Source organism: Haemaphysalis longicornis, unplaced genomic scaffold (assembly GCF_048455015.1).
Source record: "Haemaphysalis longicornis isolate Haplotype H1 unplaced genomic scaffold, Haemaphysalis longicornis Haplotype H1 scaffold_4, whole genome shotgun sequence".
Taxonomy (NCBI): domain Eukaryota; kingdom Metazoa; phylum Arthropoda; class Arachnida; order Ixodida; family Ixodidae; genus Haemaphysalis; species Haemaphysalis longicornis.
In genome coordinates this window covers 40,528,681-40,547,477 of record NW_027526361.1, presented here as the reverse complement: position 1 = coordinate 40,547,477, position 18,797 = coordinate 40,528,681, and the positions used below count along the sequence as shown (strand labels likewise).

Below are 18,797 nucleotides of genomic sequence, written 5' to 3'. Positions count from 1 at the left end.
CTAGGCCACCACCGGGCAAGGTTACGTAAAGATGGCGTAGAAGCGGGTAAGCGGCTTGTCAGTGGCAGCAATGTTTTCATCATTTTTTGCCCTTGACACTGTTTTCCCCCATTATGTCCTCTTATCGCTTAAACTGCGCGCGTGTGGCTGTCATGGTCATCGGGGCCTGAAACCCTTTCGTAACAGCAGACGACAACCTTAGAGACATTTCAAGCGACGTGGCATCGTACTGCCTGCACCTTGACACTCCGCGTTTGAGGGGCTCATTTGCTCCATTGTACGAATCGATGTTGCGCCTCTGCCCTGGGTTATTGCAGGCGAGCATATCACGGAAGGAGGCGGCGAGGGGAGGTCGAAGGGAGGGCCGTTGTATAACCGCGCGGGCCAATGGCGCCCTGAGTGCTTATCGAATGAGCGATCTCGTAAACCGCTTGTCGGGAGGCCCTGCAAGCGCCACATAAGACCCCTGGCTCAAGCCGTGACAGGCACATCCGAGCAGAAGCGCGCAGAGTTTTGAGGCGGACACGGTCAGGTGAGTGTTGGAGCAACTTTCTTCCGCGACTCAATCGTTCTCTCCCGGTGTCGAGAACTGGGGACTCCTTGTACAATGCCTCCCTGCAGTAGCAAGGTCTGATCTGAATTAATTATTTGCCGTGAACTTACAAACATGGATCGTGCAACCAATTGTTGGTTACGACTTTCAGAATGCGTAGAAGACAATTTAACACCCAGTAATGAAAATTTCTGTTCAACCGGCAAGTTTTTGCGAGCACAATTTCGCCCCGACCTGAACATGTTCAAATATGACAACTATTGACAGTAAGTTCATGTAAAGATGCCGTCAAAAGTAAATGGAATATGGTCTTGTTAATTTAAAAAAATTTCTCCAACCGGAAACTGTCCGGCTGCATTGGTGTACGTTTGAAGGAATCCTCCCTAACAGAAAAAAGTTTCCTGTAAACCGATAATGGCTGTCATAGAGCCAGTAGAACAAATATTTTGTCATATTAACAACTCCTTGTTTTAAATACTTATGACGGCACCTGTACAAGCACAGCTTGTAAATAGACGTACTTCTGTATATCCGGCATGTAGATTAAATGTGTAAATGTTTATCTAACACACCTGTACAAGCACAGCTTGTAAATAGACGTACTTCTGTATATCCGGCATGTAGATTAAATGTGTAAATGTTTATCTAACACGCCCGCATGCCCTTTTGCGTCTCTGCGGAGAACTGCGCAATCAGTGACACGCATGTGTGAGCGTTAAGTCAAACGCCCTGCCCCTTCGCCTTTCTTTTCTTCGTTACTAGCTTAATCGCAAAAAAGATTCTTTACTTAGGAGGTTCAGCGAAGCGAAGTTTGACAGCCGGTGTTGTAATTGACATCGCGGAAAGCCAAAACCTGAAAGGAATAGAGCATGACGTCAGACGCGTCCAATCACAGAAACGTGTAGACGTACATAACCCCCAATCAAAGCAGTGTGATGGCTGGATGGAGTGATAACGTTTATGTTACATTGCGCCGAAGCAGCAGCAATGTTTTTGAAGAGCAGCGAGCGTTTTAGTGCAGCTAAGCAAATCGACGACGCACCGATGTAGCTCTCACAGTACGAACTGTGAGCAGGAAACTAAGGAAGAATTGTCAGCTGCGCAGTTATTTCATATGCTCTGCACAGCTTTCGCGTATGGGTGCAACATCAGAGACTTGTGCAGGGTCGGAGGCCAATCAGGAAAGAAAAACAGAGGTGGCAGTAGGCAGATAAGATTAGCGCGGAACTTGTAAGACGAAGAGCTTAATAAAATACAGATTTTCGTGCATTCCTGACTTCGCAGATTCGCGCAATATAGCAATTATAATATTTAGAGACTTGTGCGAAACTGCAAGCCCAATTTAAAAAATCATTCGTCGTTTACATGAGGTGTCTCAATACCTAGACAAGCCCGGCCTGTTCCTCTGCTTTAATCCACTCTATATTCGACTCGCCCTCACCATCTTGCACGTTCCATCTTGTAATGTTTACTTGCGACGAAGAGACGAGCTCGGTTTGAGATTTTATCTCATCGTTCAGGCCTTTTCTTTCGGGCTATACGGTATTCGTTGGGAAAGCACGCGACCACTGGTTATTACTTGCTGGAACATATTGGGAGTGGGCGCGACGAGGTAACGCGTATCCTAAGCTTACACCACGGATGGACAGATGGCTAATTTGCCCGCATCTAAAGTCGCTGACACTGCCCCCCCTACCCCCCCCCCCCCCCTCTCCCGTAATTATAGCCAAAGAAAAACTCTCCTTTTATAACAAACAATCTCCATCTTCTTATCGCGCCTAGTAGAAAAACCCACAAAAACTGTATAATTTTTTGTTTCTTCAACCATGATTGTTCCGAAAATTCTTTTGGCTTGCAGAAATGGTGGAGACGCCAGGATGGTTTTATAACGTCAAACAATAGGTGTCATAACGTACAAAAATTTGTACTTGCAGATAAAGTCGCCTAAACACTTTTAATAAATGTCTGCCCTCCGTGTCTGGCTTCTTTGCAGAGCTGAGGTGTCACGCATAAAGCCGGCTTTAAAACACATGCTACACGCAGCCGGTAAACGTTTGTGCCTTACAGCAAAGCCACCTTTTCCGTGTGACGAAGAGAAAAGAATGGGGGTTGGGCCATAGCTTTGGGTAGGGCTTCGCGGACCCACTGAAATGACCTGACAGACCCTTTTAGGTCCGCGGACCCACATTTAAGAAGGAGGTCACAGCATTATAAGAAGGAGTTCCAAGCCTTACATCCGTATATATTCGTGCGAGACATGGTGTTGTATACTATAACCTCCTCCTATGCTTCTTACCTGCAAAACAATAAAGTCCTTATCTCACTGAAGTCTTTTTTCTCTCCCTCTCTCCCCCTCCCTCGCCCTCTCCCTATCTCCCTCTCCCTCTCCCCCCTCTCCCTCTCTCTCTCTCTCCTCTCTCTCTGCAGTAGCCAAACAGCTAGCACCATGATGCAGGCCAAAATGACGGTACAAGTCGTTGCTGTTACGCTCGTGGTTGTAGCTGCGGTCATCCCGGTGGTGGTCGCTAAGGACCCCGTGGCCTGCCCCGCCGTCGACGACAAGGGCGCCAACGCCACCCTCCGGCCAAACGTGTACAACTGTTCCACCTTCTTCCTGTGCTCGCAGGTGAGAGAGCCTGACCCATGCCTTGAAGTCCATTAACTCGCAGTTCATAAAAGTAGCAGAAAGGCTCCGCAGTGATTACTACGCCGAGTTTCTAAAACAGTACACCGTTAAGCTCCTTCAGTGCTTCAATCGTAATAAGGCGCGTTCGGCATAAAAAAATCATGCACCCCCCATCTAACGACGACGATGATTGAACGCGACGCTTTCTCGTGACGGATTCTTTGGCTGTCGTCTGCGTTTGGACTGCACATCGACCATGCCGAAATGGAGCAATCGGAAAGACGCCGGCTTCATAACGCGAAGGACCCAGGTTCGATTCCGGCCACTGTAGCGTGTTTTTTCTCTTCACTTTGCCTAAGATCATTCATTATCATCGTCAGAGAAAGTTGGCTTCCCTTCACGGCGTTTTCGCGTTACGGACGCCATCAGTGAGAAGACTAAAGCTTCGCTTTAAAAGCTAGGTAGAAGAGGCCTAAAGACAACCCTATGTAGTGATGTTTACCCCTATGTGATAGATTTTACCCACTTAGAGTACCATGCCAAACATGACCCTGACCTTCTTTTCCCTCACGTTCGTTTACTCGTGATGCGCGCAGCTACAATTCGTATTTTGTGAGGTGAATAACGAACATTTCCAAACAAAATTGCTTTGGTGGATTACAATGATCACACGTTTTGTTTCGTATGCTTGCGCGTATAGTCGCTGCGGTAATTACTGAAGCACATAATCATGAAAGCAAGCGCTCACTCTCTCAGGCACACACGCACATACACGCACAGACACACGAAGTTGAAACATTGCAGCGGCGAAGTAGGTCGGCACATTTTTCTCTAATTCTATCCACCACTAATTGAGGTTTGCGAACCACCCCAGAAAAAAAGACATGAAGACGCAACCCTGGTCACTATAAATTTAATCCGTAAATGCAGGAACAGAAGTGTATACACAGACGACACTCAATAAGCTGAGAACGCAAGAATAAAGCCTTATCAAATTGACCTAGCTATAGACAGTTTGGTTATACTGTCGCGTTTGGTCATACTGTCCACAACCGTCGCGGAAGTCTAGCGGACACGGATGAGGCCACGCGTTCGATTACCGTCAACAATAGGCCAATTTCCGATTCAGGCCGAAACACAAAAATAACCTCGCACATAGCGTTTGCTGAATCTCCAATTAGATTGACTGAATGCTTATACAAGAAGGAAGATCTTCCCACTGTACTTCGGCATGCGGGGCAGGGGGTGTAAACAATTTAAAAAAGAAAGGTCTTACTCATCTACCAATGACTCTCCTTGGCCGTGCGAACTTTCGCAGTGTACAGGCCGCGGTGTCAAATACGTTTCTGCAAATTCTGGTTATTCTTCTACGCAACTTTCGGGCGTATCAGCTGCTCAGCGGTGCACCAGAAAAAAACCCGCAAAGAAAACAATTCACAGTAGGCTCAAGTTAGATGAGACCCGCCGAAGACACGCAAATTCCGAATTAAAGCTATGAAGCTATGATGAAATACGAACGTCCTGGTGAGGAAATCACCGAGCATACACGACGACGTTTAGCTGAAAAGCGAGCACGAAGCCCTCTAAAAGGTTGTCGACCACGGCCTTATCGAGTCGAGAGGACGGCACGAGCAGTATGGACAAGTGTGGAACCTGTTAGCAAGACGAACCTAAAATAAACAGGCCTTTTTCACCCTTTAAGTGCAGAGCACTTTAGGGGCTCGCCTTGTCGTCGTAGCTCACTCGCTGGACCCAAGTAGAGCCACACGTCGTTCCGTCGTCACGGCGTAACCCAGAGACTTCGATAGCCAAGCGGTTTATATAGTCATAAGCGTTCGAAACTCGTGAACCGCTGGCGCTTGTCATACATCTCCCCGTTGATTAGCGCAAAGAAAACTGTAGGTACATTTGAGACAAAATCGCTCAACACGTGCACCGCTGCGGACCGCGATTGGATGGTATCATTCACTTAAAAGCAGCCCCGCCTGCCCCCGTGGTTTACTCTCTTCGTTAAACGCATTTCCACGAAGAGGTGAAATCTGAACTCTTTCAGCTCGTTGGGATGGTTTTTACGATAGTAAGCGAAAAAAGTGGCAGTGCAACGCCGGCCCGTGAGGGAGGAAAAGAAAGTACAAAAAGAACAGAACTCCCGTTGGCGCAGTTTCAAGCAGGGGGCGCGCGAGCCCTGTGGAGGCGGGAAATTTGAATTGCATTGGGTGGTAGCAGTGAGCGGATAACGGTGCTATACAGCCCATTATGGCGAATCACTGCTCTGCACTTCCGACAGCTTTCACATTGAGTGGAACGGCGTTAATTTTTTTTAAAGGAACTGTCTAGTGAGTGTGGATTTGCGCTATTCTAATCGTCAGTAATATGTGCAAATACATTACCCGAATTTCGCTACACGTTTGCAGAAGAACTAAGTGTAATCAACGAACCGTTGGCGACGCAGTGTTGTCCACTGATTAGTCGAAGTTCAATCACGCGCTCTTCCGTTGCGCCGTAGCAGCCAATCGAACGCACACCATTTCGCTCCGCAGGGTGTCCCGGAGCTGCTAGAGTGCCCACCGGGCCTGCACTACAACGCCGAGCTGCGCGTGTGCGACTTCCCCTACCGCGCCAAGTGCACCGAGCTGCCGCTGCCCGCGCCGACCGAAGTTGCCCCCAGCGAAGATGTGCCTCCGGCCACCGAGAAGATCGTCATCACCAAGGTCGTCAAGGAGGTCATCCGGGAGGCCGATGCGCCGGGCGCGTGAACTGGCAATAAAACTGACCGCAAAGAAGACTCGAAACACTGCCTCTATATCATTGGCACAAACATGCAAGCACTGAAACAATGCCGGCTCTCACAGCGGTGCCTGCAGTAAAGTGGGGGGTGTCTGTACAGTCTTTGTCGAAATTTTCTGGGCCAATCCGAAAACGTGCAGGTCGCAAAAAAGTCAATGTGCAGGTTTACGTCCCGAGCGAAGCTGAAACATTTTATGCTTGAAAGCTATAGGAAACACCTTTCTTTCTTAATGTCATAAAATAATTTTGCAACATTGAAAGGTACACCTTGATCTTTGAATACTTTGCGGCCCAGAAGGCTTAGGGTTGGCCTAGAAAAATTTTGGCAAACGGTGTACATTTCACCCCAAACTGGGGCGTGCGAAAAGAAAATACAGCTCCACAGCTACCTCGTCCTCCTCACCCCCTTCAGAGATGTCAGCTTGGCGTAAGCGAGAACTTTTGTGGACGCCAGCCAATGTCGTTCGTGTATACGAAGTCCTCCATGGCTTGTCCACACATCGCTTAGCATCGGTTCGCATTTGACCAGTATACCTAGGCAACCCTGAATGTGCTCAGTGGGACCAAATTACCAAGTGTAGCTTAATATTTTGATGTTTTTAAAGGTCTCCATTGCCTAAGCCGCTGCACAATGCATGCTGTTGGCCGTGGCCCTAAACATACCATCTTGTCTCGTCCTCGCGCAGCTCCTCCGTACTAAAGTTCCTTGATCGGCGTTGAAGGGACTTTACTCCGTACTTTCGATCCATCTCCTGGCCTCGCATCGAATTACGTATTTGCGGGACCACCGAGTCTCCACTGCACCTTTCCAGTCCTCACCCCTACTCCCGGTATGCTAGAGTAGCGCAATACCCGAAAATGGTTATCAAAAAATAAAATTCCTGCTTCTCCTTCCCTTCCTTTCACCTCGTGTCTCTAGCAAAGAAACCCACATTATCAAGCGCAAGCAAACAGCGCCAGCGGGGCGGCCCAGGCATTCTCAACGACTCTGTGCTGCTTCAAAACTTAATAATAATGATGGCGATAACTAGCAGTCTATCGGGACGTATATTTCTGACGCAAATCATGACGCTTTGCAATTAAAACGCAAACGAACGGAACATCAGAATCGGTGCGGAGCAGACTGGAAAGTAGCACCTGCACTTCAGATAAAGTCCTGGGGAGAAGAAATGGGTTTGGGCCCTGCCACCTTACCCCTTCAGCTGCTGGCTTTATCTATGTTCCGTTTTGCATGGCCGGCTACTGCATTTCCATCCCTCACTTCAGCGCTACGAACAAACACCGCTCTTTCCCAGTCAGGTAAGGTTATGGAAGCTGACGCGCCTTAGTTCATCCCCCAAGGACGACAAGCTTATATTTCCTGCGCAGCCAAGTCACGAGGTGACGAAGGTGACCCCAACTCGAAGCAGGAAAAATAGTAATAAAAAAGAACGAGTGATCCTAGCACACATTCAGAGCACAAATAAAAACATTGCGAGGACAGTTGTTACATCGTAATTGTGCAAAAAAAATCGAAGTTGCATCAGAACAAACGAGCCTTTTTTTTTTCGGACGAGGCGGAAGGGTGCGAGATATTTTTTTTCTGTGATTGCATTTTAATTTTTTATGCGTGCTTGAAGAGAGAGAAAGAGAATAAGAGAGACGAGCCTTTTGGGGGATAAGAAAGTGGGTTATAGAAGCCCTTTAAAGGATGGGGGTGAGTCAAGGTGGCCTCTTGAATGCACAGGGTCTTGACTGTGTTGCGGCTTTCCGAGAGAATCAGGAGTGAAATGGGGAACTCGTTGGGGGGACGACGTAGGCAGTAGGCCCATCGTTCTAAACTGCCCGTACTACACCGCGTGAGAGACCAAACTGTAGTCAGGTAAATGGGGCGCGTGTCCCCAGAGTCATAGTTGCTGGGTATCAAGGACTCGCATGTGAGAGATTGACAAACTGCGATAACGGGTGAATTTGAAGAAGAATCTTAAGTGGGGCGGGAACCTAGATCAGCCTTGGTGGGGGAGCGACACTGTGGGAAGCGTGGTTTGGTGGTAGGAGCGTACCATTTGCGCAGGGCCTCGGGCGTGTAAGTGCGTTAGCTAGGTAATCACGACTTCAGCGACTTGGCTTTGGTATTGGCGCTATAGCTTGAATAATTTTTTGTAGGTTGAGTGCATGTAATCTTGCACGAGCAGTTTTGAACGTATACTTGAGGGTCAAGCCTTTTATATATTGTGTACGTGGCTACGCTCGCCTCACAACGTTGCTTCACCAACCGCTAACTGCTCAGAACACCTGCGCGTCTTGATACCTTCTCAAGACTCGCCGAGTTACCTCCGATCTCTGCCACGCTTGCAGTGCTCGTGAGGAGATTGGGCGCGCATTGCGTGTCCCCGTTTTAATACCCCACTGTTAACGATGAAGACGACTTTGGGACTTCGTGCTGAAGCACGCCTGAAACTTAGCGACGACATCGGTTCGCGTAGAGGCATTGGTGTCTTTTATCCGTGACACCGGCTTGAACAAAATTCTGTGAACTTTCATGCATCCTGTGTCAGTTTTCGTCTGCCTTGCTGTGTTTGTTATTGTTTGCGTGCGTTTTCTTGTCTTTCTTTCGCCATTCTCCTTTCCATACGGAGTAGCAAGCCAAGCTTACTCCCACAGTGACTTCTTATCATTAAAGGTCTTATCTTCTTATCTTCCTCCTCCTACTCCCCATTTCCCTCGTTCAGGCTGTGCAGCATTTGCTTCTTAGATTTCCGAGTCCTGCACGAGGCCCTGTTCTCCCTGATTTGCCGGTGATGCTGCACTAACTTCAAGGCGGATTCAGACTTTGTTCGTTAAGAGGAATTACATTTATAAGACACGCCTCAAAGGTATTCGTGCATCCCCGGCTCTGTACAGACACTGAAAGCGAACATCAGTATTCGCTGTCACCACACCGTCTGTCGTGGGCAGCGTCATTGCTGACGCTATCCGGACAATTCCGATGCAATGTTGCAAGCCATGAACTGTTCCGAAGCCCACGATGCACCCAAAGAAGCATAATTTTGGCGATAAGAAACGACCAGCCTATTTTAGCAGTCGCAAAGGCCACAAATTGAAAGTGGCGTTCCTCGTGAGACGATACGCAGCCCATAGCCCATTCAAGGCGGTGGTGGCAACTTAACGCTGAAAATCGGTTTTATTATTATCATTTTTTTGCAAAAACTCTGGCATGCAACACACTCTAGCCTGATAATCGCAGCCCGCCTACACGCGGTGGCTTGCACCGCGTTGTGCCGCAAGCTACAGAAGCGAAAGTTGCTCTCTTTCGTGCTAACTCACCCTCTTCCCTGCTGGGTTGCGTGTTCAGAAATTTTCACCAATTTCCAGCGTGACAAAAAGGCGGAACACGTTTGTAGAAATGTTCCTGCCATCACCAGTTGCCGAAACTTTCAGCCCGCAATGGGTGCTTTCTATTTTGTTTTATAAGCGGAGCTGTTACAGGATAACTCCCCCGTGTTTTGCGTTCTCTCATCGTCCGGGCCGGTGTTCTCTGCACGTGCCGTGACTGACCGCACGTGCTCTCCTCTCGTGCTGTATGAACACTCTTTTCCTTTAGCCACCTGTTCGCATTCGGCGCCTCATATTTTGATATAAGACGGCGTACACTGCACCTAAAAATGTCTTCCCAGCAAGGCGTTTTTGTTTGAAAGGGAAGCCGACCTTAAGAAAACCGGTGCTAGCTTTGTCTTTGTGAGCTTTCTTTCCCACATTATGTGTTCCGCAGTGAAGCCTACTCATAAATACAAAATATGCGGAAGTGGACGCGAACGTGGCGAAGAAAACCACCGACGACGATCCGGCCGCGGCCGCCGAGCGTAAGCGCGATGCCCGTCGGACACAGCGAGGCGGAAAACGCAAGCCATCGGTGTGGCTACAATACCACTGAACTGCGCGGTTTCAGCGTGAGCTTGTGGCCAACTAGCAACCCACAAACAGCTCCGCTGGTCATCCACCTTCACAGAGCGGGATGGAACATTTTAAGTGCAGAGCACTTTAGGGGCGCGCCTTGTCGTCGTAGCTCGCTGTAACGCTCGATGTCAAGCGACTGCCGGAATCAGGCGGCGCAGCTAGATAACGGATCCAAGTAGAGCCCGGCGTACTGTCGTAGGGCGTCCCACAGAGGCTTCGAAAACCAAGGGTTTAAATAGTCATAAGCATTCGAAAATCGTGAACTGCTGGCGCTTGTCGTAGATCTCCCCGTTGTTTAGCGCAAAGAAAACTGCAGGTACATTTGAGGCAAAATATATGTAATTAACCGGCAGCACCCGCATTAATTTAGTTCTGAACATTCATTGGGTTGGTTTATACGCACTAGTAAGCGATTTTTTTTTACTCGCAGGCCCACGTCCGGGCATATGTGAAAGTAGTTATTCGGTGAGAAACTTGGGACATAACAGGCTCTCAGCTGCCTGACTGGTGCAATTTTGATGAAATTTAAAAGTAGACCACCTTCCCGCAAGAAGGTGATCAGCTGTGCGATTAAAATGATCAGGGAACAGGCTTTATTTTGTCAGTTAGTTTAAAGCTAAGATCGAAGCTTGCTTCTCAGCCCAACTTCTTGAAACTGGTGCTGGTTGCACATCAACATTGGATATACCTCGCCTGGCTTTTGCTGCTGCTTCGCTGTCATCATATTGTGTGCAAGACATTTCCGTTCGTGGAATGAAAGCTTCCATCAAGTCGTTTAGTGTGCGTTTTGATGTGTTGTTTCTAGAATCAGTGCTTGTAGCACTCTCATCCTTTACTATATACCCATGCCGTACAAGATGCCGTACAAAACCGCGCTGCACGCTTAATCACCTCGCAATATTCAAATAATGTAAGCGTCACTACCCTAAAACTATCTCTCTCCCTCCCGACCCTTGAATCACGCCGCTTCATTGCTCGCCTATGCCTGCTCCATAATTTCTTTTATCGGCCAGAATCAAGACACACGTAGACTCGCAGACTATCACCCCGCTTAAATCACACTTGCCCATTAGTCCCGACAACCGGCGGAACGTCAGCATTTGTCTCGTCCTTTTTTCCTAACGCTATTCTATGAAACGCCTTACCCGCCGACATCGCCACATGCACCAATAACAAACAATTTAGAGATAAGCTTGAAAAGACGTTCACATTATGTTTTGACGATATAATTCTACTGTTCTGGCTTGATGGTCCTATTGATGCTTCAACTGCTTTTTGTATCTTAGAATTCTGTTTGCTTGACTTCACTGTTACCTTTGTACATTCTTTTGTGTAATTTTTATTTAAGGCATTTTTTTGTTTCGTATTTTCCGGCTTTCATGTTCACCGTCTTTTTTTTTTTCGTGTTTCGTTCAATAGTACTCCTGCAAACCCTGTTATCCCTCCCCCTTATGTAATGCCTCCGGGCCCTTAAAAATGAAATGAAATGAAATGAAAAGATGCGAGGTCAGTTTTCTTATTGTACGACGAGATAATAAATTTTTCAGCTGTTTTTTTATTACTGCGACCGCGATCAGGAAAACATTACCTAACAAGCTAAAAAAGAGGCTAGTGACCAGTACAGGTGCCTAGCCAGCAACCTCTAAGTAACGTTTAAAGAACGTCATTCTAAAATACAATCTGGCCGCACATATTCTATTTGTGTTGGCAGCCGCACAAAATAGAAATTATCCTAATTTCATAGAGCCGTGCACCGTTTACTTTTTGGGGCACCTGTACATCAACAATTCTACCCGCCGCAGTGGCTCAGCGGCTAAGGCATTGTGCTGCTGAGCACGGGGACGCGGGTTCGATTCCCGGCCGCGGCAGCCGCTTTTCTGATGGAGGTGAAAAGCAAAAACGCCTGTGTGTACGAGATTTCGGCGCATGTTAAAGATCCCCAGGTGGTCGAAATTAATCTGGAGCCCTCCACGTTTTGCGTCGACGCGTTAACCCCTACAATAAACAACAATCAACGTTCACATTTCTGCAACAAAATTATTTTCCACACGTACAGTCATGGACAAATTAAACGCGAAAATATGCATCACAACTCAAGAATAGCGCAATTTCTCTCCATGCAAGTCAAAACGACGCGTGGCTTCATTATAAAAACGAAATCGAGAAATGTGGCTTTCCAAATACACCAACAACGCACCATTATTGAATTCACGTGTTGTGGTTGGTATTCTCACGTTCGCATTTTATTTGTCCATGAGTGTACGTGGAACAATATATAAGCTTTGGTGTTCGTAGCGATAACCTCACTCCAACCCGCAGTCACTGCTAGTTACTGCAATTCTCAGTTTCCCTTTTTGCTGGCCTAGCGCATACGCATGCGCGAAAAACTTCCCCGGCAATACTCGTCAAAAGAATTCTTGGCAGCTACATCGTGTGCGAGACTTTTTCTACATATCTGTGGCACGAGACGCGGCGGGAACTACTTCGACAGGTAGACTGGCGACACTTCCCACTACGTGCGCCGAATCAGCGCTCTGCGTGGCTCGAGTGCACTTCCTGTCCTCATGTGTCCATCACGTGTACCTCGTAATACGGCGCACGTGCCGTCCCGCGTTGCGTGCTCTGCGAGGCCTTTGTGCACAATTGGCTGTTGAAGGTCAACACCAGATTTGTCGACTCATGTGGCATATAGTGGTTCCCCTTAATAAAATGAAATGCTAACTTGCCGTTCTGTGTCGTGATTGATAGATAGATTGATTGTAGGGGTTAATGCGTCGTCGCAACGCAGGCGATGAGGCGCACCGTAGTGGAGGGCTCCGGATTAATTTTGACCACCTGGGGATTCTTAACGCATGCGCCTAAATCTCGTGCACACGGGCGTTTTTGCTTTTCGCCTCCATCAGAAAAGCGGCCGCCGCGGCCGGGTCGAACCGGCGTCCTCGTGTTCAGCAGCACAACGCCTTAGCCACTGAGCCACCACGGCGGGTCTTTCTGTGCCGTGTAGCAGTAATATAGAAATAGGTTTGTATTACACCAGTAAAAAAGTAATAAGGCCGGTCAGTAACGACGAAGGAAGTTGTAACCGAATGTTAAAATGCGTTGAAACAATTAAAAACGGCCCGGAAAATAAAGGAAAGGCCGGTACAAAATTAAAATGTATCTTAGAACGGGGAGCAAGTGGGCTGGTTGGTGCATGTTTAGAAATGTAAGAAACAGCGCAAAGGACAGGACGTAGATTAGAAGACAAACACGCCGCGCTGACTAACAACCAGGTTTTATTGCTTGCAGGCGGCTTATATACACATCTACACAGCAATGGAAAGGGAAAAAAGGAAAATACAGAGAGCAAGGGAGGAGGAAAATACACAAGTTATTGTCACATGGTCATCGATAAGTAAGGCCCAGTTATACATTTGAAAGATACGCGATTTCATTTTCATACAGAAGCACGGAAGGTTTGCTTACACATTTATCGCCCCTCTGACTAATGCAAAAGGCTTCAAAAATTTCACGTGTACGTTTGTTTGCATATCTTCGAATAATACGACACTCATCAAACATTGGTTGGCACTTACACTGGCGACAGTGCGCAGCTAGGTGACCGCCGACATTCGATTTTAGTGAATTTACATGCTCCTGGAGCCGTAGATTAATACATCTTCCCGTCTGACCCACATAGCTTCGTTTGCAATCCAGGGGGATTTCGTAAACGACATTCTGACGGCAGCCTACGTACTTCGTTTTGTGGTTAATCTTACATGGGTTGTGCTTTCTGCCTACCTTATTTACCATCGCACAGAGCTTGCTAAGTTTGTTGGGCGCGGACATAAGAACTTTTGCGCCCCCTCTTTCGGCAATCTTCCTAACTTTGTGCGATACCTGATGCACGTAAGGAATGACGGTTGTACGGCGTTTTGCGTGCTCATTTTCTTCGTTAGGTAATGGCTCGGGCGAATGTCGGCGGTCACCTAGCTGCGCACTGTCGCCAGTGTAAGTACCAACCAATGTTTGATGAGTGTCGTATTATTCGAAGATATGCAAACAAACGTACACGTGAAATTTTTGAAGCCTTTTGCATTAGTCAGAGGGGCGATAAATGTGTAAGCAAACCTTCCGTGCTTCTGTATGAAAATGAAATCGCGTATCTTTCAAATGTATAACTGGGCCTTACTTATCGATGACCATGTGACAATAACTTGTGTATTTTCCTCCTCCCTTGCTATCTGTATTTTCCTTTTTTCCCTTTCCATTGCTGTGTAGATGTGTATATAAGCCGCCTGCAAGCAATAAAACCTGGTTGTTAGTCAGCGCGGCGTGTTTGTCTTCTAATCTACGTCCTGTCCTTTGCGCTGTTTCTTACATTTCTAAACAAAATTAAAAATGAAGAATCCGGTGTTTATATCTTAACAATAAAAGGCTTGTGAAGAGGTAGCAACTGTTAGCGACCGCAACAGTTGCTACGTTTTTACAAGCCTATAAACACATGCTTCCCGAAGTTCGTTTTCCATCTTGAACGGGTTCCTTCTTAGCGTTTGGGTCGTTTCTGTTTTGAACGGTTTATCTTACCTTTTCACGTTCCGCCCTGCCTTTCAAAACCGCAAGTTCAAGGCTAGAAGTAGGGCTATTTTTTCGCAATTTTTGCCCTTGACATTGTTTGCCGTCATCTCTCGCTCTTATCGTTGTAAACTGTGCGCGCGTGTCCCCCATGGTCGTTAAGGCCATGAACCCTTTCGCAACTTTCGCAAGATAGCAGTGACCTGCCGCGGCCCGCTATACATGGACAGTGACACTTCGCAGTAAATAAGGCCTAATTTGCGCCAGTGCACAAACTGATGTAACTGCTTCTCTCAGGGTTATTACTGCAGGCCAGCGGTATCACGGAAAGGAGCGGCGAGGTGTCGACAAAGGAGCGCCGTTGTATAACCCCGCGCGAGCCAATGACGTCCTGCGTGCTTATCAAATGAGCGGCATCGTAAAACACTCGCCGGGCAGTCGTACCCGCAGAACATAAGACCCCCGGCTCGGGTCCGGTGAGACACACTCGAGCCGAATCGTGGTGGGTTGCTCAGGAGCACTGTGCAGGGTTAGGTGAGTACTAGACGAACTCTCGTGACTTCGCGTCTTCTCGTATAGGTGCGAGAATGGGGGTTTCTTGTATGCCCTGCATGCTGTAGTATTGAAGTCTGACTTCTGCTCGCGTTTAAGTACTGAAAAGCTGCTACGAGAAGGAATACTGCAAGCAATTATATGTACAACTAAGTTCTGAAGCTGCAATTTCATTAGTGTGCAACGGGGATAGGCGTGGATTCCTAGCTAGATTACTGTATCCAACACAGTTTCTTCCCTGGCGAGTGTTTTTTTTTTAATACTCAGGGTCCCAAATTTAAACTTTGTTCAATTAGATTTTTCAAAGCAAAAATACATGGCACAGACTCGGTTCTCGCACCTTGTCCGTCCCTCCCTGCATTTCTACTTCAACTGTTACTTACCAGGGTGACCCAAAGCATGGAACCCGCCGCGGTAGCTCAGTGGCTAAAGCGCTGTGCCGCTGAGCAGAGGACGCGGGTTCGATTCCCAGCCGCGGAGGCCGCTTTTCTGATGGAGGCGAAAAGCAAAAACGCCCGTGTGCACGAGATTTAGGCGCACGCCTTAAGGATCCCCAGGTGGGCAAGCCGCGTTAAACCGTACAATCAATCAACCAAGGCATGGAGGCGGCATCCGCTATAATCTACGCATATCCCGTGAAAGTTTGGACCCGCATCCCGCTTTCTCCCTCAAGCTCTATCTTTCTTTCCGGCGCTTTGGTACAGACTCCCGAATAGATACCACGGGCAGCAGCACCAGCCGATGTCTCTTCTCGCGGCATTTTCCCTTTGTAAATACTTTCCTATGCATCCTGCGTACCACCACTCAAAGCAAAACAAAAAAAAAATCTATATCTTTTTTTTTCTCTCCTCATTTCCCATCGGTCCGAGCAGCTACAAGCATTGCTTTGAAATTATCTTCACGTGATGAAAATTTGTCGTTTTACATGCAGGAGCCAAAGACGAGCGGACCATGCAGGTCAAAGTGACGATGCACGCGGTCGTTGCCACGCTTGTGGTGGCCCTCATCCCGGTGGTCGTAGCTCAGTACGTAACGCCATCCTGCCCGCCCGTCGACGACACGGACGACATTGCCACCCTCATCCCCAACGTGTACAACTGCTCCACCTTCTACCTGTGCTCCCAGGTGAGAGAGTCTGGCACACATCGACTGGCCTGCAGCAGTTGCGAAGTGATGTAACGGTCCATCGGCACTACTGCATGTTTCCCCTTGCGCTCTCTCCAGACACACAGGTCGACAAAAATTTTCGCATTCGATCTGTCCCCGAAGCGACAGAAAAGAGCGCGTTGCTGCGGTGGCGCTGCCTTCGGTCGTCTGCCGACGTTGCTATGGAGACGCCAAGTCTAACCGCTGCTGGCCACCTGCCTCTGCTGATCTCGACGTATCCCGTGACTCCCGTCACCGCTTGTACGCATCGCAAAATGGAGCGTGCCGCCAGTGCAGGGCTGCGAGGAAGGACCTTGACGGCGGTGAAATGCGGATACTGGTGAACGACACAAGAAGCGACAGGCAACAAATGCCACTGCTAAAGCAATCAAACTTGACCACTGAAACTGTTAAGAGTGAAAAGCTCGGTTGGCGCGGTGTACGAAAAGAGCGCCTTGTTGCTGACTTCTAAAGCGGAAGCAAGGCATGCGCATCAGGCTGATTCTTAAGTTCGGGAGGTAGAGGGAGGGCGAGATGCTCATGCATTTTAAAAGATCCAGCAATGGATCTTTTCTTTTGATGTTTTCTTGGTCGTGTCCATCGGTGAACATGTTTTGGCTTTTGGCGCTTCTGGGAGCCTCGTGAGGCGAAAGAGAGCGCACCTCTCACGCAGGTATTTCAGCTTTAACCCTGGCGGAACACGGCACGCCTCCATCTATTGCTGCTACTAAGCTTACTACGAGCAGTACAGTATAGATTATGCCAGAATCCTAATGATGATGCCATAACGGTGATCAGCGACGCCAATCTAATAAGCATTAGCTATTAGACTGCCCCTGTCTACGCACGTAGTTACCCCCAAAGAGAGAAAGGTTCAATTTACATCACAAGTGACCTTCCGAAGTGTCAAAACTGGATATGAGATGGAGTGCAACCCTACTTCAAACAACACTAACAAGACGAGAACAAATAAAGAAGGTCAATACACTCGGCTTTCTTTCGGTTTTATTTACTGCTGCGCAACTCTAACCACTATATCAGCATTGGCTATGCCACGACTCGTGGCCTCGCAAGAAATCGGCCAAGAAATTAGAATTGGCCGTCAAATCATTAGATGACGAATCAACTGATGATAACGGGCGCAGCCGCAGAGTTCGACAGAAAGTTCCACAGGAGAACAACAGAACGTCAAACTTGGCTTTCACCTTCACATTCTTGGATACGTCTGAGCATTCCCTGTAAATTTTTGATTGATTGATTGTAGGGTTCAACGCGCCGACGCAACGCAGGCGATGAGGCGCGCCGTAGTGGAGGGCTCCGGATTAATTTTGACCACCTAGGGATCTTTAACGTGCGCCGAAATCTCGTACACACAGGGCGTTTTTGCTTTTCGCCTCCATCAGAAAAGCAGCCGCCACGGCCGGGAATCGAACCCGCGACCTCGTCCTCAGCAGCGCAACGCCTTAGCCACTGAGCCACCGCGGCGGGTCTATAAATTTTTCATTTTTTTTTCTTCAAATAGCAGTGCTCGAAAGGTAGCCATGCGCATATTGTTAAACTACATTTCTGATTAATGGCGCAGCATTTTACTCGCTTCTTTCAGGTAGGCCCAGCGAGCATAAGTAAAGCCAACCACAATGTAGGCTATTCGTATGCAAACATTATTGACAAGACCTCTGCCTCCCGGCGCAGGGCGTTCGGGAGCTGATCGAGTGTCCGGCGGGACTGCACTACAACGCCGTGCTGCAGGTGTGCGACTTCCCGTACCGCGCAAAGTGCTCGGAGCAGCCGCTACCAGTGCAGAACGAAGCCCCTGCCAGCGAAGATAGCGCTGTGGCCACTGAGAGGGTCGTCATCACCAAAGTCGTCAAGGAGGTTTTCCGACCAGCCGATTCCCCGGCCGCCTAAAACGGCAATAAAACCAGCCACGAATAGGCTCCAAATACTGCAGCCTCCTCTGTGTGTCACCTCAGGATTATACTCGGGCACGCTTTAGGCCGTAGATTCTGTTTCACGCTTTTGCCAAAGTAGGGCTCTTGTATTTTATCAGCGCTAAGGCCCCTAATCAGCGCCAGGCTCACACACCGCGGGTCACCTGATGAATTTCGCTTCCGGAGCTAAGTTGCCGCCGCGGTAGACCCGAAAGCACGTGCGAGCTTTTCGTGGGCCACGCGGACATTGCACATAGAACCATAGGCGTGCGCAGGGTTTTCGATTAGGGGGGCGAGGCCTCACCGCAGCCCTCCTCCCCCTCGGCAACTCCCGACCTCTTCCCACTGAAGGCCTGACGGTCAGAACGCAGTACGAAGATGATGAATTGTTTTTATTTCAATGAGATTGAATTGCAACGCATACAAAATATTTCTGAGCAGAAGTTGTTACTTTCATGTGTAACGTAGACAAGGGGAGCAAGTCCCAGCCCGGATGCGGCACCAATTTCACAACGTGCTGCCGAGAGAACTTCCGTCCACCGTCGACACGTCTTCACACGTTGACAACAGCGGCCGCCATGAATGGACCTTGATGATGATGCTTAGCGGCTTCCCCTTTGTAACGGGGTGGCGTTGCTCAACGACCTTAGTCGTAGCGCCACTGTACAACCACCTCGCAAAAAAAAGAACATTTATGGAATTTTTGTACTAG

The 18,797-nt window shown here is 48.3% G+C and overlaps 2 protein-coding genes across 3 annotated transcripts; both read left to right on the top strand.

The window, feature by feature from the left end:
- The first annotated feature begins 373 nt into the window (after window positions 1–373).
- LOC144178547 (peritrophin-1-like) lies at window positions 374–5,971 on the top strand. 2 transcript variants are annotated; one of them, XM_077706482.1, is made up of 3 exons: window positions 374–532; window positions 2,981–3,179; window positions 5,720–5,971. In XM_077706482.1, the coding sequence occupies exons 2-3, from the start codon at window positions 3,000–3,002 to the stop codon at window positions 5,933–5,935; spliced, it is 396 nt and encodes a 131-aa protein (XP_077562608.1). In that variant the 5' UTR covers window positions 374–532; window positions 2,981–2,999; the 3' UTR covers window positions 5,936–5,971. The 2 variants fall into 2 exon arrangements, with proteins under 2 accessions (XP_077562608.1, XP_077562609.1); XM_077706483.1 differs by having other exon boundaries at window positions 389–532; window positions 2,984–3,179.
- An 8,882-nt stretch (window positions 5,972–14,853) lies between these two features.
- LOC144178545 (uncharacterized) lies at window positions 14,854–18,099 on the top strand. Its single transcript, XM_077706481.1, has 3 exons — window positions 14,854–14,990; window positions 15,940–16,133; window positions 17,847–18,099. The coding sequence occupies exons 2-3, from the start codon at window positions 15,960–15,962 to the stop codon at window positions 18,060–18,062; spliced, it is 390 nt and encodes a 129-aa protein (XP_077562607.1). The 5' UTR covers window positions 14,854–14,990; window positions 15,940–15,959; the 3' UTR covers window positions 18,063–18,099.
- The last annotated feature ends 698 nt before the right edge of the window (window positions 18,100–18,797 follow it).

Coding starts and splice junctions, on each gene's coding strand:
- LOC144178547 (XM_077706482.1), top strand. CDS start 3,000: ATGATGCAGGCCAAAATGACGGTACAAGTCGTTGCTGTTACGCTCGTG. Junction 3,180..5,719: donor CCTTCTTCCTGTGCTCGCAG/GTGAGAGAGCCT, acceptor TTCGCTCCGCAG/GGTGTCCCGGAGCTGCTAGA.
- LOC144178545 (XM_077706481.1), top strand. CDS start 15,960: ATGCAGGTCAAAGTGACGATGCACGCGGTCGTTGCCACGCTTGTGGTG. Junction 16,134..17,846: donor CCTTCTACCTGTGCTCCCAG/GTGAGAGAGTCT, acceptor CTCCCGGCGCAG/GGCGTTCGGGAGCTGATCGA.